A 19,783-nucleotide genomic window follows, 5' to 3' on the forward strand; every position below is an offset into this window, starting at 1 on the left:
TAGTTAACCTCACATTACATCACACAGCAACTGCATCTAGTAGTAGGTTTGAAAATGCTAGTTTTAAACAAAAGTTTTAATTAAATGTGCACTATTTATCAATGTTATGACTAATCTTGCACTTCTTACTCACTTCCCACTCTACTGAGATTTTCACAAGACTTCTAAGGAGATACTTTACTAGGAAAAGAAACCAGAACCTGGCCCTTTGAAAATAGCTTGTGAGCTTTTACAGAGCCCAACTGAATACATGGGTGCACATTTTCCTACAATGTATATGCATTACCATTCCCTGGATATTCACTTGCAGTTTCTGAATTAAAATGCGGCCTGCTTTTTGCCTGCAGAAGGCTGTGGTCCTGAAAAAGGATTTTTAGTGACCACTCAATGCACTGTGCACCACTTCCAATGAAACCAAAGTGCTGAGGGCAGAGGAAAGACAGCGGCTACTTACTGAGAGGATGTTCTTCATTGTGATCACGAAGACATTGTACGCAATCAGCCAGTCCCAGTAACGCAGAATGCTCCTGATGGGCTTCAGCAACAGATCTCCACCAAAGAGAAGAAAATAAAAGCAAGCTACCAAGTAGCCCATACAGAATATGCTGATCCTCGTGGTTCCCGTTATGAAGATTATAGTAAGCACAAACCAGAAGAGGTAGCTAAATATTATCACCTTATACATGTCTAAGTAGGACCTGGAAGTAAAAGAAGGAGAAAAAGTTACCATTTTCTGAGGGCAATGCTATCTTTCCTCTTTCTGCACTACTGGGTGACACTTGTGCCTAAGGTCTTCTGAGCATTCTCATTCCACTTCAGCATTCGCACACCTGCTCAAGAGTAACACCATGATCAGCGGGTCTAGCTCATTCATGGGTCTCCCTGGCTCATATACTCCATAGCCCCATCCAGCCTGGCCTTGAACACTTCCAGGGATGGGGCATCCACAGCTTCTCTGGGCAACCTGGCCCAGTGTCTCGCCACCCTCACAGTAAAGAATGTCTTCCTAATATCTACTCTAAATTACCCCCTTTCAGTTTAAAACCATTCCCCCTTGTCCTATCGCTACATGCCCTTGTAAGAAGTCCCTCTCCAGGTTTCTTGTAGGCCCCCTTCAGGTACTGGAAGGCCGCTATAAGGTCTCCCCAGAGCCTTCTCTTCTCTAGGCTGAAGAAGTCCAACTCCCTCAGCCTGTTTTCATAGGAGAGGTGCTCCAGACCTCAACAACCTGGTCTAGTGGAAGGTGTCCCTGCCCATGGCAGGTGGGCTGAAACTAGATGATCTTTAAGGTCCCTTCCAAACCAAACTTTTCTATGATTTTATGACAAGCATCTTGCTACACCCGGTTAGGGCACTTTGCATCATGCAGGATCAAGCCTTGTATCATGAAAGGGGCGAAAACATGTTCTCACCAAACTTCAGGATAGAGCGATATTATCTGGCAATGCTACATACACAATTTAAACGCTATCTGAGATCATCTTCTAAAGAAGTCTGAGCGGTATTATAGCAAATCTCTCTTATGAAGCCAACTACAGCACTCCACTGCAAACAATTCTGTATTTATTGATGACTATGGGGACATTCAGTCAGGTTAAAAGCCTAGTTTTCAAAGACAGCTGCTAAAAATATCTTTCTCCAATGGAGATCAACTGTTAAAGTTTTGAGGGGTAAAAGGCTTCAACAGAATACAAACGTGATAGAATTTACTGAAACATTTGACAGGAAGCTACAAGACAGAGCTATCTGAAATCAGCCTTGGCCTACAGTGGGAAAGGGTGAGAAACGATTTGGTATTTTCAGATTCCTTAAAACCTTGACTTACTATTGACTCAGGGAGCTTTCAAATAAGAATATCTGCCAAAGGCAATACTGAATACTACATATAGCTAAACACTGCAAAACCAACTAATTCTTAGTTTCCTCCCATTTAGTGTTTTGATTCCAGATGTAACTGTGTTTTCAGGGTCTGTTCACCCAGGCTGCGAAACTAGATTTGTCAGGAAACCAGGCAGGGATACAGCACTATAGGAGTACACACTTACCTAAGCCAAAACATGTAAGGAGTAAATGAACTAAACGCACTGTACGAGGCCACATTAAAAGGCCCCTGCTGCTTGATGTTCTCAGGCTCAGAACTTTCTAGGAGTATGTATTTATAGTCCTACATTTATAGGCCTGTATTACACATTTCACTTGCCGAAGCCAACCAGAGAGGCATTTAATGAAAGTAAAGAGAAAACTCCTTTATGTTTACTTCCCACAGACATTAAAGAAATTTATGGACTACTGCCTGTGAAATCTAAAAATGTAATGACTTTAGAGATGCTACTGGGTTTTGGGTGATGAAACATTAACAAAGAATCAATATACAATGGAAAATAAAGAAGCAGGAGACATTGGCTGAACAGGTCTTCACTAACTTGATATTCCCTGGAAACGATGGTCTCACTGTTTCTCCAGAAAAAAAAAACAAAACTCAAACATAATATTTAGTGTTCCTTTAATAATAACTATTGATGTGTTGGATGGCTAGGAAGAGATCACCTTCCTGACACTGCTCTAACAATTGCAATATTTAAAACCACTTGTCCTCTGCTATCAACAAAATGCATCAGCATCTTTTGAGAAAAACCCAGAATAGAATTGAATTGATCAAAACCCAGCAATATCTTAATAGTCATCAATAAAAATGGACTCTGACTCTTAAAGACAACTGGAACTAGCTGGATCTGAACTTTCCTGCATAGGTGCATGGCACTTGGTGGAGTCACAGTCCAACAGCAGATATCACTCTCAGATTAAAACTTCCAGAAATTAGAGAGAATATGAAAAGGAAGAGAATAATTTAGCTATTTTTTCACTATGTTAACTATTTGCTACATTTTAGCAGTCGTTTAAAATATTAAATACATCTGTTCTTCTCATTTTCAAAATAGACATTAAATTTAATAGCACTGGACATCTCCAAATGAACAACAAAACAGGATGTAAAGAAAAACTTCTCAAAAGGCAGGAGGCAATACAAAATTTTTTAAGTGACAATGTAGTTCTTAGAGATTAAAATAATTCTGATTTTTATAAATATGCAACTACAAGCAAGCCCAACCATAAAAATGGCTCCCAAGAACTCATCTTGGAGTGGACATGTTACAAAATGGTGTTTGAACAGTAATCCAGGGCACAGCTAATCAATGAATACGACCAACCATTCCAGGTACCTTTGTGCTGGCCCAACAATAATGCCACATTGAACACGATGGACAGAACTATACTTGATTAGTTTCAAGTAGATAAAAAGATTTCTGAAATCACACTTCTTTCAGTTGCGGTATGCCAAAAATCCCTGTTACAGCGTGGAGTCATGCATCTGCCCAGTTTTCATTTTTTATAATGATATAGGTAGGTTAAGTGCTGTGAGAGCAGGAATGAAGATGTGTCTTGGTGGAGGACTTCCCTATGTATTGCCTCTCAAATCACCTGACACATTCTCAGACGCAAATCTTTAAATTCTGCCCCAAATCCCAGAAAGTTACGAAGTGAGGAGTTTAAGTTCCTTGCTCTGGAGATTATAATGCAAAGTGGGAGGCTGATGCACAGACATCTCAACAGCTAAAAAGACACTACACAAACCCAGAAGGGTGCTTACCCTCTGTTTGAAAACTTCTTCACAGACAGAAAAAAATGCTTAGTCTTGAATAGCATATACTGTAATTTCACGCTTTCACTGAAGACCACATAGATCATTAGTTTAATGCCACATAAACCTTCCAAACCTCATCTTCTGAGTGCTCTTTACATCTACATCCAGTCACAGAAAAGAGAGGCTAAATGTGTAATCTGACAATACACCTAGGAAATCTGAGCAGATGCTTCCTAAGGGGAAATCCCCTCAGCTCTGCATTTCAGCCCCTTCTTTGGCTTTGGTTCTTTGAACTGGTTTCAAGAAGCAAATTTGCAAAAGCTTATATAACTGGGTGGAGGACAGAAGAAAGAAATACTTTTCTGTCCATTCAGCCTATGAGCCAGCTCACTGCTGGTGTGATACAGGTGGGAGCATGTAGCTGGAGGTCAGGAATACAGCCACACATCTGAGGAAGACTAGCCACTACGCCAGTGTACCAAGAGCATCAAACTATGGCTGTCAGTAGTAAAATAACCTCTGAATTAGAAACTATCCAGAAGAAACCTGAAAGATTAATGAAAAGTAAAAAAATGTTGATTTGCCAACTGTGTCATTAGCAGAACCCACTGATACAACTCTGGATAACATTTTGGAAAAAATTACTTTATCTCTTTGCTCAAAACCAAGGAAAACAAAGCCTGAAGTTCATTCCACCCATCCATAAAAGCTACTGTGACCTCACATGGCTCTCCCATCAAATACTCTGCTTTCATTTACTAAAGCTTTATTAGTCTTATCATGATTGCGTCGATATTTTATTTCCACAGGAATTAATTTTTAACCGTAATACCATCCAGCCTGTTGCAAAAGGATTGCTTTATGTGTAGTTGTTTTCCCAGCGAGCTCAACGCTGTGTTTGGCTGTGGCCAGTCTATTGCCCAGACCTCTGCCTGCAGCACCAAGAGGTGCTGATGCTGCAGCCAACAGCCCCTTTGAGGAAAGATGTTTGTCCTCAGACAGCACTTTGAAGTTTCAGGAAAAACACACTTCTGCTTACACACTGGTGAGGAGCCTATTGTGCTGTTGCACAGACCAGTATAGCTCAATGTTTCTTCATGCTGGAGGGGCTGCCGTTATGTAGCCTCATTGCCTTCCCTTATCAGCCACCTGCTTTGCTTTGAGTGTGGCTACACACCCCCATATAACACCAAGGCTCTTCCCACAGCGCTCTTCTGGTGACTACCCTCTCCCTCTCCTCCAGCCATATTATCCCTATATATATTCGTTCTGTAAGCTACCCCTACTACCCAGATTTCTTCTTTCTTTCCTGTCTTCCCTGTCTCCTATCCCTTACATTTTTAGCAGCCTGTGTGACCTCTAATCCTAACATTGCTAATTTCTCATCAAACATCCACCCCCAAAGCCTTTCCCTGTAGCTCCATTTCAGCTTTCAGAAAGCAGTTTCATTGATTTTCCCTTTGCCAATTAGTGACATCAAACATTCTGAAAATTTGCTCTCTTATTTCAATGGACGTCTTCACATTTAGTGTTGTGGATCCTATAGGTCTCAGTCCCCACTATTTTTGTCAAGCCTTCTCTCAGGACTGATACCCTCTTACTCTCACTCTTACCAGTGAGGTTTTTTCTTCATGCTTCCATCTGCTTTAAACATTCCCAAATCCACAGCTGTGTTATTTGTTGGGGTTCATTTTATTAGCGACATAATGTTTATCTGCTTCATACAAAAAAATATGACAGGAAGCCTGTAATGATGGTTTGCAGATCCTCTCTCACTAACCTAAGTTAGAAGAAGTGTAGTTCCAAGAAAGGCATTACAGCTGCCTTTGAAAGACTTCATCTGACTCACCTGGTAATGGTTCCCAGGATTCAGGTATTAAAGGGGACAGTTCAATGACTGGTTGTTAACATTGTTTCTGCTCTTAAGAGGAAAAAAGTAGATTACAATCCCCCCCTTTTTTTTTTCCTGCCAGTGTCTAGAAGAACGTCTGCAAACTGCTTGGGAACTGAAATGAGAATTTTCCAGCATTAGAGACTGTGGGAAAGGATTATCCTCAGTGAAGTCACATTAAATCCTGTTTCATTTTAAAAGCTCCAACTTCTATTCTTCATTTTTATTTCTGTTTCAAAGTCCTTTGGTTGTGCTCTCCCTTGGGGTCAAGCACATATCCCCTGAGAAATCTGAGGGTGGAAATACAGGAAAATTTCAGGAAATCTCTTCCTTAGACTGTATTTATCATTGTTGAGCTGAAATATTTCTCCAGAGAGAAGAAAATTAAGCATTTGGAAATATGTTCTTTTTCTGCCACTGTTTATATTGCAGTTAAAAGCCTTTTATCCATGCCTACTGGAAAAGTGACCAACTAGCATCTTCTCAAGGGAAGAGATACTTCAGAAACGGTGCTTCAGTCTGCAACTGCCACTTCTGTTACATGGCAGTAAATACACATCGGTCTTCTCAGAAAACACATGAATACTAAGCACTAATTCTTTTTATGCTTTGTAATTTATTCATAACCAGGTTGTCTTCACTTATTTGTTTGGCTCTTTCTGACTGACTCCTGGAAAAATGCCACTTTTCATTTCACTTGCTTGGATAAGCTTTGAACCAAATTCTTGTCCATGTTACTAAACAGTCAGACTATTCTGAAACTTCTGTGGCAAAGTGCAAGAAATGTCTTTAGACAAAGCCCTTTCAGTTCCAAATTGTCTTGGATGGAAGCCAGATAAATATATTTTCTTCTGAGGTATATCATTGCTGGATTCTCCAGAGCTTGAAAGTTCTTCTTTTTAAAGATTGATAATCCCTAATAAAAGATTCAGTCACTTTAAGAGACTGTCAGCCATTCTCTGGTGCTTCTTTAAGCAAATTAGGCATTCAAGATGGCATATGTGCAGGGCAACCTCTCAAAAATAACATAATCTAAAGCCTGGGAAAAACTGCATTGTAATGAAAGCATTGAAGAAGATACTTAAGAGCTCAAAGAAAGGAAAGATACCATCGAGAACACAAGATCTATTATGCAGTTTGTACTTAAGGAAGGTCTGTTTATACCAATACACACTGCTCTACAAGTATGTTCCCATTACAGATTCAGGAAGCTAACACTACAAACAGCAAAAAAATATAAAGTTACAGCTTACCTGCCCAAGCATCTACAAGAAAGGCTATCATAAACTGGAATTTCCTCTGTCCCTGAAATTAATGGGTTTTCTATTCATTTGATGGATTTTTCAAACAAAAATGTCCCTGTTCTGTTTCGTTCTCTGCCTTGTTCTTTTCATTCTGCTTCTTATTCACACAACATAAAACTATCACATGAAACAGCCACACAGATTTCTGAAATTAGCTGGAACAAGTATAAAGTGATCACAATTTATTTGTTCAGCTCACTACTGTTAATGGCATTCTTTGATTTTCTGCCTTTTTTTTTGTACTCTCCACCAGTAAGTAATATTACTTACTGCTTAATACAAGTTGCAAACTCCCAATTAAATGCTTGCGTATCATTAATCATCCATACACAGGTCTACTTTGTCAGCACATACCAAGCAGTGTGTTTGAATGGATGTGATGCCACCAATGACTTCAAGCTAATGCACACCATGCATATGAACCAAAACAGAGAACTTAACCCGCAGGATTGTGGAGAGGCAGCAGGCCAGTCCAGCTTGGACTTCGCTTTCCATTATAAACCTGATGCTGATTCCGATCCAAAATCTTCAAAGAACATCCCCTGTGCCTCAAATTTTTCATGATTGGTCATTTCGGAATACCTTCTAGAGATGACAGAAATACCTACCAGATTCCAGGGACCTTTGAAAAGATGCCAAAAGAGGCTGTTTAAAAAGCAGTGATTTTCTTGCCTCTTTTTCCCTTCTGAAGACAGCCTTAAAATACATTCTCATCATTAATGAGTTTTTTCACAATGATTTTTTTTCTGGGCTCTAAAGGACCAAAATTCAATTTCTTTCTGCCAGCAACCATTTCACCAGTGATAGTCTTTGCCAGTGACCAATCACACCAGTGTGCCTGATGCAACTGCTGTCTTAGCTTTTGCTAAGATGGACACCACTAAAGTGGTAAGAAACAAACTTGGAAAATCCGCACTACACATTCCTCTCAGCCAAGCCCTATTTGGCAGATGTCTTTTGGAAAGCATGCCCATTTGATGGAGCATTTTGCGATGGAGAGACTGTGACTTCTCTCTGCCTATGTTACTGAATCTAGAGCACTGGGTCCACCGTGCAGACTGGAAATACTCAAGGGGGAGAACTGTTCACCCTTCACCCAGAACTGACTATAAATCTCTGAACAAATGAGTTGAATGTATGTCCGTGGTCTCCTCTTCAAAGCTATTTCAAGATAGATTTGGCCACCATTTTCAACAGAAACAGGATCAGCTTAAAGATCTTAAGAAGGGCTTCAGGTGATACCACTTCTCTAGTAAAAGAAATAAAAGTTTATCAGCAAAAGGAAGATTTTGCTAGACATTAGTTGATTTTTTTTTTAATTCCTTTCACACTCAGACATCCGTTGGTAACATGCATTTACAAACACCTAGTCTGACAAACACAATTAGCTAAGAAATCTTAACTCTTCTTATTCTTGTACTACTGCATCAAACTTTCAGACACAACTTCGATTAAGAATATGCCCAGCACAATCCAGAAGAGCTGAGCTAATCTGTGCTTGCAGAAATGATCACATAGGAATGGTCCTATTGTTTGAAGGCTATCCAGAACAGACTCTCTCAGGCTCTGCTCCCTATTTATATTAGGCACCTTCTCGAACAACCCTACATCCAATGTTGAGAAACAGGAAGACACCGCAGCTGTCTTTCCAAGACACTTTCAAGGTTCTTATGCCTGGATGAAATAGCACAAAGGACAGTCTCTTACACTAGAGTATTATTTTGATTGTACTTAGACAACAACTCAGCAGGACATGAGTGATGACTTTGTGGAATTAAACGTATACATGGGCAAGTTCAGACTAGAATGGATACTTGCTAACATGCCTGTGTTTTGGGGAAGCCATCAGAGTGCTGAAGTCTACCATAAACACTGCCCCACAGGACATTCTTGGAGGGAACACATGTTTTCAGGCAAATTTATCCCTGAACATCCCTCTGGGGAGCACTTAATCAGCAGTGTTAGGAAGACTTGTTTTCATCTGCCCTTTTCTAAACCAGAAGCTGATCACCTAGAAGCTATCTTCTGTCTCATACAGCAGTAAAACATGTCAGGAGATGGGATCATACATGAATATAAATTCCAAGTAAAACTGGAAGCTGTGAGAGTTTTCATTTCAGACCAGAGGACTTTACAAAACCGCAGCACTATATTTTCCAAGTGTTTAAGATTCAGTTCTTACCGGCAGTGAATGAAGTCAGGAACAGGATTATGCTGGCTAAAAGATGCTGCATCAAGATTCATGCAAATCTCCACATTGTCTCCAGCCATGATTCGTACTGCAGCTTTATTTTCATCCTCAAATGTCTGCCTTTGTAAGGATGCACACAGCAGCAACATGAAATCATCTAGGAGAAAGCAGTAGTTGCAAGGAAAAATTCAGTCATTAACTTAGGTGTAGGGAGTTGTGGTAATGTATTATAATGTAGCTACTAGATTGTTTATCCACGCTTTGAACCTCCAAGACTGTGCTACTCTCATTTATCACCAATTTGAAATTTATTGTTTTTAGTTTATTTATCTGTCATCCTCTGTGATTTTTACTGATAAATAAATTAGAAAAGGGGGGAAAAAAATCATACTTTTCGATGCCACTTCACTGAAAAGCTATATGGAAAAAAACAGATGCAGAAATCACCAATTCTTTGAATTTTTCTGCTGCATACAAAGCCACACTTAGTATTCAATTTCTTACATACTATGTCAACTCACTACTGAAGAGTAAATAAAAGGCTGGCTTCAAATTACACTGTACAGATGCTTTAAGCAAAGGACATGTAAACACTTCACAATTATGTGCCAAAATACTTACAGACAAGGAAGACAGGGTTTGGTCTCACAATGAAGTCTGGAAAGTATAACCACTTTATGATGTTGGAGTTGAAGTTGGCATTACCACTTCTCCATGGATAGTCTGCATGACAAAGGCACGCAAAAATGCAATCAGTACTTTATAACAATTAGTTCATCCTTTTCTTCTGAATACTTACCAATTTTCCACCACTCTTCTGTAAAACCAAGCAGTAGTAATTGTCCATAAAGGGTAAGTGTCCTTACCTTTACAAGGAGCAGGTGGGATGCCAATGCAAAGGAAGTACTGGAATGTAATGATGCATGCCAGAAAACAGCAGTATTTTGGCCAGATCTCTGCAATAGCTTTTCTTCTACGTCGATACAGTACAGCAATCAGCCAGAAGGCATGAATCATGGCATAAAAATCCATTCGTTGACCAATTACATTCACTGATAGAAGAAAACAGGTCTGGAAAAGTAAAGAAACGTAACATTTGCAACCTGATGGCTAGTCAATGCAGCAATGATAAACTATTCTGGATCCTGACAGAATGCTTGGACATATGCTGGGGCTGACAGCAGGAACCCTGTGCAAACCAACACACCGAACCAGTTTGTAACTCTCCAACAGCAACCTCCCCCACCCCACTCCAACACCACAAATTTTTTATACTCTTCTATGAATGGCAGCTGAATACAGTGAATATAGTGAATACAGCACTAAAGCAGGTTTCCATTATGTGATATCTAAAGATACAGAATGGAAAGAATGTTGTCACAGTAGCCTGTATGTGAAAGGTTCAATTGCTGCCAAGCAAAGCACGTATTACACATCCATATATTTTGATAGCACTTGCAGATGTGAAAAAGAAGAGGAACTATTAATAACAGCAACAACTGAAGTGTATCCTCATGTGAGAACCAGACAAAGAGAAAAGGGATTTAGAACCATACAACTTCTATTGGTTATAGAAAAATTCAGTCAATTCCTGTAAAGCAGCTTTAGTTCTCCATTCTAAAGGCTCTGCATCCCAGACCATTTCTGTTCTCTGGCTCCACTTAGAGTAGTCCCTTCCTTCACTCAGTGCCATGAAGCATGTTTTCAAACTTAGTGAATAATTCATAGTGATCCATTTGTTCAGCACGCTTCACTATTTTGATTTTCTCTCTCCTTAGATTAGGATGAGGTTAAATTTATTTCCTGAAGGAAATAGCTCGCCAATTAATTTTAATTTTCACTCATTCTTAATCCTCAGACTGGCTGTGAACAGTTTACTCTGTTGATCAGTAGCAAGGGGTGGTAGTGTTTAATAGATAGGTCAAGTGCATCATTATGATTAGACTTGGGATGCGTTTGCTTAGGAGTTGCCTTCCTCAGATAGCCATAGAAATTTGTGAAAGTCACTATTTCTGCAAATATTTTTGAAAGTACATTTCATGTGTCTGCGAACAGACGAGGCAAGGGAACAAAGATGAGATTTTTTCTTTATTTTTTTTCCCAGCACTTCCTCAGTGATAGCATGTCTTCAAGGCAGGTTCAGTTCTGATGTTTTGCTGCTGGATTGGGTGAAGCAGACAGAAGGAATACATTAGTTCAGCCTAAAGCCCAGCAGTGGGCCACTCTGCTTGCAAACAGACAAGCAGATCTTCTACTAAATAAGACACCTACCAGGTATTTAGGATACATCATGGATCTTCAGAAAAATCCCTTCACTCCTTTGTACCTGCTTCTCCTAATCCTCTGTGTAGTTTTGTGTACTGGAGAAAGAACTTTGTCTTACACTAGTGGCACAAAGCAGCAATAACCTTTGCTGAAGCTCTTGCTCCTGCAGACTGCTAATAGCTATAGTAACAAATATAAAGAAGAAGGATGCACCTGTGCTGCCAGAGGCAAAAGAAGCTTAGAAATGTTTAGAAACAATGGCCTGCTAGCCCCTGCCACCTTCTGCTCCTGCAGTCCATGGTTCCCTGTGTGTGTGTGCATGAGAAGGTATGCCTCAGTTCTGTCCCTTGTCCCATCTCTTAGCCCTTTCCAGCGAAAAGTAAGAGGAAAACCACTACTAGCAAAACCCATTACTGTGGCAAGGTCTAACATGAGCAATGACTAAGAAGCATCCAGCTGTCAAACACATTTCAAGGTAATGTTCAACAATAACACAATCAAAAGGTTTGGAATGATAGTCTAAAGAAAATTGATATATAGTGATATACCTCCAAACCAAACTTGTAGAAGAAATAGTTTATGAAATACTTGACACAGTTTACCAGCCCATCATCCAGATGTGCTCTTGTAATATCATGGAAAATGGTTTTAGTCACAGGTGCGGTAAGGTTATTTCGACATCTGTAGTACTCTTGATGACGGTAGATTGTAACTTCAAAAGCCAGAATAGCCAGCATCAGTAAGTTATTCTATGGGAGACACAATCAGAAGAATATTAAACAAAAATCACAACCATAAGAAGCTATAAATTTGTCCAATAAGCATAAACCCATGAACACCAAAATGGATGTTACCACTGAGTGCTTCTGCACTCAAGGATGCATTGGCATCTATTCCCAGCTACTACCATTGAAACAAAGTAAGGTTCCTACCGCTTCTGGGATTTCAATGAAACCTACATTTAGAAGATACAATTGAAGACATTCATCAAAAGGACAATGAACACTAGTTGTGGAAAGCAATGGGAGGGCAAATGCATTGACCCATCCATATGCCTTCTGTTTCATAGCTTCTCTCAAGACAACATGCTTTGCTTTGCAGGAGATAGAGGACAGAAGCATACACAAAGTCATCTGCAGGGGTGCAGCTGGCAAGCACTAACTTCCTAAAACTGCAAGGATGCTGGATAGTGCAAATATATCCTGGATACTCTTAAATGAACAGTCCACCAGCCAGTCTTCACTCAGACACAGCTCCTTCTGTCCCAAAGCCAGATGGACTAGGATGCAGTCTTGAGCAGCTCTGAAGTGAGTTTTTTCTCTCGGGAGGGAGATCTGCCCTATGTTCCACAGAAGAGAGGTATTAACCAACTCCAAAAATTGGTTAAAAAGACCAGGTCAGAGAAAGTCACTCAAGGAAGTCACAAGTGATGGTGAAGAGGCAGTATCTATATCTCTGTACATTAAGAATTATTTGGGACAAGAATATCCTGACACAAGTACCGCTGGGGTTTTTTTACGTTCCAGTTTGGTTGTGGTTTTGTTTAGTTGTTTTTGTGGTTTTTGTTTGGGTTTTTTTGGTTTTTTTTTTTTTTTTTTTTACAAGAAGTTATTTTTGCTTGTTGTTGCTGGAATTCCTGTTCTTTCTGGGGAGTTTTACAGAATCCATCACAGGCAGGCTCCCCACTTCAACACTGCAGACATTTTGAATGTCTGTTATTAAAGGGGCATAACAGAAATACACCAAGACTTGAAGCTTGGGACCTTCAAGTCTAGCACTGAACTGAGTTTGTCTATGCGAAGGAAACATTTTATTTGTTAACTCAATGAAAACCCTTGTAGAATAATCTAATTCTAATCTAAATAATCTAAATCTAGAATTCTAATCCTGAAGTGGTATTTGTTTATAGCTGTAAAGCTCCTAGCACCAAGCCTAGCACCAAGCACTAGACAACTTCACTCTCCATGCAGAAGAACTTCTTAGGTCAGTAATTGCTCTTCCCTGCCTGTATTCTTCACTGGGGGGGGGGGGGGGCATGGTTATGGGAGTGAGTGGCAGAGGAACTACCAGGGCCCAATACGTTGACTGCCAGAGCCTGGCAGGTGCTCCCGACACAAATGAAGCACACAGAGGCAAGCTCTGAGGGAAGAAATGAGGAATAAATCCAGTTAGATCAAAACTTGCTGTTCAGTCAACTATTTCTGACAGCCTTCAACTGTGGATTCAAAATTTTGGAGATTCTTTAAATGAAGAAGAGACGTTCAAGGTCTGCTCAGGGACTTGGCACATTTTTATTGTAAGTAGGGTTTTTTAATGAAGACAGGAATAATAAAATACTGCTCACAGGCATCAACCAAAACCAAGAAGAAAACCAAAAGACATCCATTTACTAGCACCTGAATGATTTATTCCCTAAACTCACTATATTTTCTAAGTAGTTACTGAGGAATAAGCACTTAAAAAAATTAACTGCTTATAGCATATACTGTCATTCAAGGCAATTACTCTAACGAGACCCATCAGTCATTTGGTACCTGAAAGCTATGTATGTCTTAATTACTTAGAGTTCTCAAATATCACATTTCTTAGAGTGCTTTTAACACGATGATATAGTCAGAAAGCCATACTTCTACATGCAGATTATCTTAATTAGTACTGAAATCCTTCTGCAAATGTCCTGTGTAACAGATCTGGCTTTCTGCTGTCTCTTCCTCTCTGTACTTCCCTACTGTCAATGGCTTGCATTACATTTTTCTGTGTGGCAGATGACTTATTTCAAAGACATTGCTAATTTCATCACAAATAAGAAAATATCTCAAGACTGATAATTAAACAAGTTACCCTTAAATACACAAGCAGTGGATAAGACTTCCTCAATCCAACCCACTCTGCAGGATCAACTGGCCCGCTGTAGAGGACTGAGGTTTTGAGTTCTTCTAAATTGACCTTAGTTTCATTCTCTCCTGGCTAAAAAGAAAATGCAACAGTTTACAAAAAAAATGAGTTTAAGGCTGCTTGGGGAGGATACAATAATCAACAACAATAGATCAGGTGAACTGTAGTTTTCAGTACTTGATATGCTTCCTTTTGCTCTTCTTCATTGAAGAAGGCAGCAGTCAAACCTGTTCAATATGCACTTGTACTCACCAATGTACAGTTACTGGAAAAAGTGCTGGGATCAATAGATGTGAGCTGGTACAACATTTTGCAGACAATAATCACACATGTCCAAACAGTGCAGATACTTGATGCCAATGGGCGAAACTGAGCATATGGCAAAGCAAGAGCCCAGGCAATTAAAAACACAAAGTTAAACAGAGACACCTGAAAACACAAAAACAGTATGGAAATTACATGGAGTAACAGGACAACTGAGAAAGTCTGACCTTTTCCACAGTAATTAAAAAAAAAAAATATCAAAAGAAAGGGACATAGAGAAACTGAGAAAAATACTGAAAAAAATTTACAATATTCACAATAACACAGACACAAAGTGGAAAGTGAAGGAGGAAAAACTTAATAGTTGGTTTAGGAAGAACTTTATATCCTACATAATAAGAATATTAAGAATATTAGACCCACAAAACTGCATACCCACCCTACAAACAGACATGAAATAAAGGACCACATGCTGGTTCTACTGCTTTAGTACACATGAAGCAAAGAAGAGATGTTACAGATCCATATGTCTGTGGAACCCACCCTCATCCTCTTGATCTTCCCCCCCCCCCCGCAAAAAAAAAAAAAAAAAAGTGAGGAAAAAGGATTTTTTATTTTGGTCTTTAGTGAATTCTGTCCTACTAGCCCTGTTCAAGGAATGGCTATGTCAGGTAGAGAACTCACGCTGCCCACACCAAAGGCACAGCTAAAGGTGTTGCGCCCTTTTTCTTCAGGCATATTTCCACATTCCAGTTTCTTCAGTACCAGACCCAGCTAAAGTAATTTTCCCAGATGTTCCTTCCCAACCTCCATCCCTGGATGATGCCCACAGCAAGCTTGAGCAGGGGAGGGATTATGGCTCTTGAGTCCACAGAATTAGACTAATAAAACTTAATATCCGGAGAAAAGGGTAGGGCTGAGCATGTCTAGGCAGACAGAAAACCACTGTGGAAGAAGATGTCAAGGCAGGTCCCCAGCAGCTGACAAGCGCAGCTGGATCCCACACTTGCAGTGAGGTCTGACACGAGGAAGGCACCTCCCCACATTTGGGTGTGCCACTGCGCAGCAGACACTGACAAGTCCCCGCCATGGGTGACAGTGGGTGTTTACTTGCCTCTTTCACTGTGACCCAGATGATGTAAGAGGAAACGATTTTGATGATATGCAGCTCCAACAGCCACCACACAAAGACTTGCATCTTATGAAAATACTCCAGGAATTTCAAAAACAGCACTGTAAGGCGGTCGATCACCAGATGCCACTTGTTCCTTAAGTCTGCAAAGATGTTCAATCAGAACCATTGGGAGGAGAAAAACAGAAGGTCTCTGTAAAAAGGAATGCTCCGCTTTCTACTTCAATGAGCTTTCTACTTCTCTTCTAGGCTTTAGTGTAATACAAAGAGGAGGCTAAAGGTATGGCAAATAGGGCTGAGACCCACCTAGCTGTGTTGCTCTCCCTTCTGACTATAGGTATCTTCATATGCCAGAGTTACCTAAACCGCTTTGCAAACAGCACACCTTCCTAGAGTGTGGTTTGCACCATCCCAGGACAGACATCTTAAACAGGCCAGGCAAGCTGTAGCCCAGTTGAATATTTCTCTCGGTTGAAAAGGGAGCTTTAGCAAGTTAAGATCCTGAAGTTGGGTGAAAGCATCCCATCACAGATAGTAGTTTTCTAAAAAAGCCATCCTCCCAAACAATACCCCAGAGAGTAAGCATGTGGCAACTTCTATTACATATGACTATATATGATAACACATATGCTGAACAGTGCTCTCCAAGCACTGTCTTTGCTTGTGGACTGGCTATAAAACTGTTTCACCAGGCTGGTATATATTAGTATAAAGTCTTCACACTGTATTAGGGGTTTCAGATGCACTTTGGAGATCAGGAAGGATTTTCATGCTGTAAGAACATTACAGTTAACATCAGAGATGGAAACATTTGCAAGTGACACTGAAACACATCACTGTCTAAGCTGGTAAAAATGCAACTTCTGTATGTACTTATCTCATTTCAACTTAACTGGTTATTTTGTATATAAAGCAAACCAAGATGTTTATTCTGTTCATATTTGTGTGAAGAACACATGTACATTTGTGTGAAAAAGCAGACTTTTGGAATACCTGACAACCAAATTTTTTTTTTTTTCTCTCTCTTCTGCTTTTTTTTCTGACCACAACTTAGAAAATCTGGATAAAAATGCTGAGTGATGTAAATTCCATAAGTACATACTTAAACTTGACAAACTAATTAAGCTATAGAACTCTAATCCTACATGTGTGCTTTTATAGGCAAAATGAGTGTATTTGAAAGTATTTATAGAATTAGATGTTCTTACTCATTCTTTCATTGCATTTATTTTCATTTGCAGTGTTGCTGCCATGCAAGGTATATCCAGACAGTGCCAGTTAAGTGGAGCAGGCAAATAAGGTACTGTAGCAAGCTCTGTCTAGCATGTCCAGGCACTACATGCATCTACAGGGACAGGGGATAAAATACATACCTAACCGTGTGCAGTGAAAAACTGTACATCACTGTGTAATAAAGTCTGCACACATCAACACGTTGAAGTCAAAACTCCAGCCACATGACTATATAAAAATGATATAACTCTTTGGTAGAAATAAATGCATGTACAGCTTAAAGATGGATCACACATGGCAAGCCAACACCTTGTGCTATTGCCAAGCTCCACTTGCTGCAGTGCAGAAGGGGCTCCAGGGAGCAGGCTGTGGCTCCCTACTTCCCTGCTTGCATGCGTGGCTGCACAGGGTGACCTCCACCAGCTGGCTTCTGTCCCCAAGGCCTTCCAGCACGTAGGGATGGCCAGACTGCAACAAACTCATCACCCCTCATAAACCGCATGAGAGCGGCCAAGAAAGGTTTCCATGGCCCATGAACACCTCTGTGAGGGAAGACATCCCAGCCAGGAAAGGGAAAATAGTTTCAGCTCGGCTTTCCTGGGGCAGCTGAGTGAGATGTACTGCCATTTTGCCTTGACAAAGACCCTGTCCCTATTTATGTGCCACAGTCCTGTGAATATTGGCATGAGCAACTAAACCTGTGGTAAGGCCACTTCCAAACAATAAAGCTTCCTCGGATGTTAAATGCTCTTCCCTGGTTTTCACTCATGGCTCATATTACAGGAATAATTCATTTTAGAATTACAGAAATAATTCATGTTACAGTTACATCTTACAGTTACAGAAATAATTCATGTTAGGAGTTCATCCTCATCAAGGATGACAACATCAGCCCTACCCATGTCTGCCCTGAAGCGTTTTTATGTTCATCTGGCATCAATTATACATTCCATATTCAGAAGTGAAAAATATGACACTAATGTGCACATGAATAATGAAGCAAAGCCTCTGGGACTTCTGGAGTGGAGTGCCTTGAAAGCATGCAGTACCAGAGATTAAATATGTATGTATATTTTCTTTATTATAAAGCGATTTCACTCTAAAGAAGTTCTTAGGATTTCAGATAACTGCCTATTAATCCAACCCAGACCACCTAGAAGAAAGACGTGGGGTTTCTTTTGTTTTCATCTTCACAGCATCCTACAGAAACAGTACAATTTTTCCCTGGAAGAGACTGTAGCCTGTTGAATAATTGACAAGTAACCATCTGCTCAGTTTAGGCTCTTTTGGCAAATACTGTACATAGAATTAGAAGGAAAACCTGATGATTGAAGTGAGCAGGGATGACCAAGAATGAACCAGCTGTTGCCACTGTTAACTAAGGCTGAGGAAGGCAAAATTTGCAATCTGAAGAGCTTACCTGTAGTTTCTTCTTCCTCTGATTCATTGTCTTCATCATCATCATCTTCCTTCTCCTCATCTTCCTTTTCTTCTTCTTTTCCTTTTTCGACCCTCCCTTTCCCTCCCTCCCCCTCTGGCTCTTCCATTCTTTTCTCACCAGCCTCTTCCAGCATTTTATCCTCTTCCTTTTCTCTGCTGGATGTTAAATTCATCATAGTTATGTCAGGCAGGCTTCCATCTTGGTGCACCAGTCTGTTGGTAAAGAGTAGCGTGTCAGCAAAGCAAGCAGTAATGACATCGTAGTGTTTTTCAAGATGATAATTAGAAAAAATAAACTGCTCATGGAAAATGCCTTAGAAGTGGAAAAGTTAATGATTCTTGTATTTTCTCCAAACACACACTGCAAATTGAGTTGGAATGTATTAGTAACTACTTCTCACTCAGGTACTAGTGGTTAGTTAGTAATGAGTGGTATTGACACTTAAACTTGACATTTTCCCCACTGGAGAAAATGGTCAGAGTTTAAGATGTAGAAGCATGAAATGACATTGTTTAAGAGGAAACATTTCATGACTTCATAGGGGACTTACTCATTTTGGTGGTTTGGTATTTTTTTCTTGAGGCTGCTCAAAGTAATTGGAACAGAAAGAAAAAGGGAGATGAGAACAGAGGGGTTACAGAAGAAGGTCATCAACAAATATGTCGTGCTACAACACAAGTCATAAAGCGTTCTTCTACTCCATCTGCAGAAGCCTTCTGATGCCAAGAGCATGCCATCATGACATTCACAGGGCGCTTCTATAAAGAAACATGGAATTGCAGCACAGATGGAAAGGGGCCAACCTATTTACACCAGCGCTAAACATGGTCAGTGTTGTACCATGCTGTCAGTAATGCAGCTCAATCATCACAGGTATTTGACCGATTACTGTGAATTCATTTCCACCTTCTTCTAATTTAATGATGCAGCTGGGGAGCCAAGGAATTTGAAAATTTTCTTCCAGCTGTATGTTTGGGAACAAAAAAAAGCAAAAATTCTATGGCTGTGGCTTCAGTGTATTTTATCACATCTGTCTTTGATAGTGCCATTCATTCTCTCTTTTCTACATCTCACTGAGAATTTTTCTTAGATTTCTAACTGTCTCTTACTAAAAACTATTAATAACTGTCAGACTACAAAAACTGAGATACAACTGATTTAACATAAAAATGGTATTTCACTATTGCTACGGTGCCAATTTTTCTGAGATTTATTCAGTACATAACTTCTCTTTACTGAGAAAAAGAGACATTCTCCTATGGCTTCGGCTATTTTCTTTTTTCTCTCCCAGCTGTGCTGTTGGTACTCACCTCCCATATTTGCAGAAAACCCACTTTTCCTAATTCCCTGATTCTATGTGCTTTGCTGAGCATAGCACTTACTGCCATAAATAGTCCCTTTAAATATGACTTCTTGCAGTAAAGTCTCGCTTTGGCAAGTGCATATCTGTATGATCAGGTCACTAAATGTTTAGTTATGCTGTTGAAATTACTACACTCAGCATACTTTCAAGCACCTGTTAGA

At 40.0% G+C, this 19,783-nt stretch overlaps 1 protein-coding gene across 13 annotated transcripts in view; it reads right to left on the minus strand.

The window, feature by feature from the left end:
- Nucleotides 1-19,783, minus strand: part of PIEZO2 (piezo type mechanosensitive ion channel component 2) — a 315,013-nt gene that overhangs the window by 59,563 nt on the left and 235,667 nt on the right. For all 13 annotated transcript variants that reach the window (XM_037380206.1, XM_037380196.1, XM_037380199.1 and 10 more), the window contains 9 exons: nt 18,239-18,471; nt 15,568-15,728; nt 14,442-14,618; nt 14,136-14,261; nt 11,843-12,043; nt 9,896-10,100; nt 9,651-9,752; nt 9,021-9,186; nt 455-698 (listed from right to left, as the gene is read on the minus strand). In XM_037380206.1, coding sequence (XP_037236103.1) covers nt 455-698; nt 9,021-9,186; nt 9,651-9,752; nt 9,896-10,100; nt 11,843-12,043; nt 14,136-14,261; nt 14,442-14,618; nt 15,568-15,728; nt 18,239-18,471 — 1,615 coding nt within the window. The remainder of the gene's footprint in view (nt 1-454; nt 699-9,020; nt 9,187-9,650; nt 9,753-9,895; nt 10,101-11,842; nt 12,044-14,135; nt 14,262-14,441; nt 14,619-15,567; nt 15,729-18,238; nt 18,472-19,783) is intronic.

This window comes from Falco rusticolus, chromosome 3 (genome assembly GCF_015220075.1).
Source record: "Falco rusticolus isolate bFalRus1 chromosome 3, bFalRus1.pri, whole genome shotgun sequence".
In the NCBI taxonomy this organism is placed as follows: domain Eukaryota; kingdom Metazoa; phylum Chordata; class Aves; order Falconiformes; family Falconidae; genus Falco; species Falco rusticolus.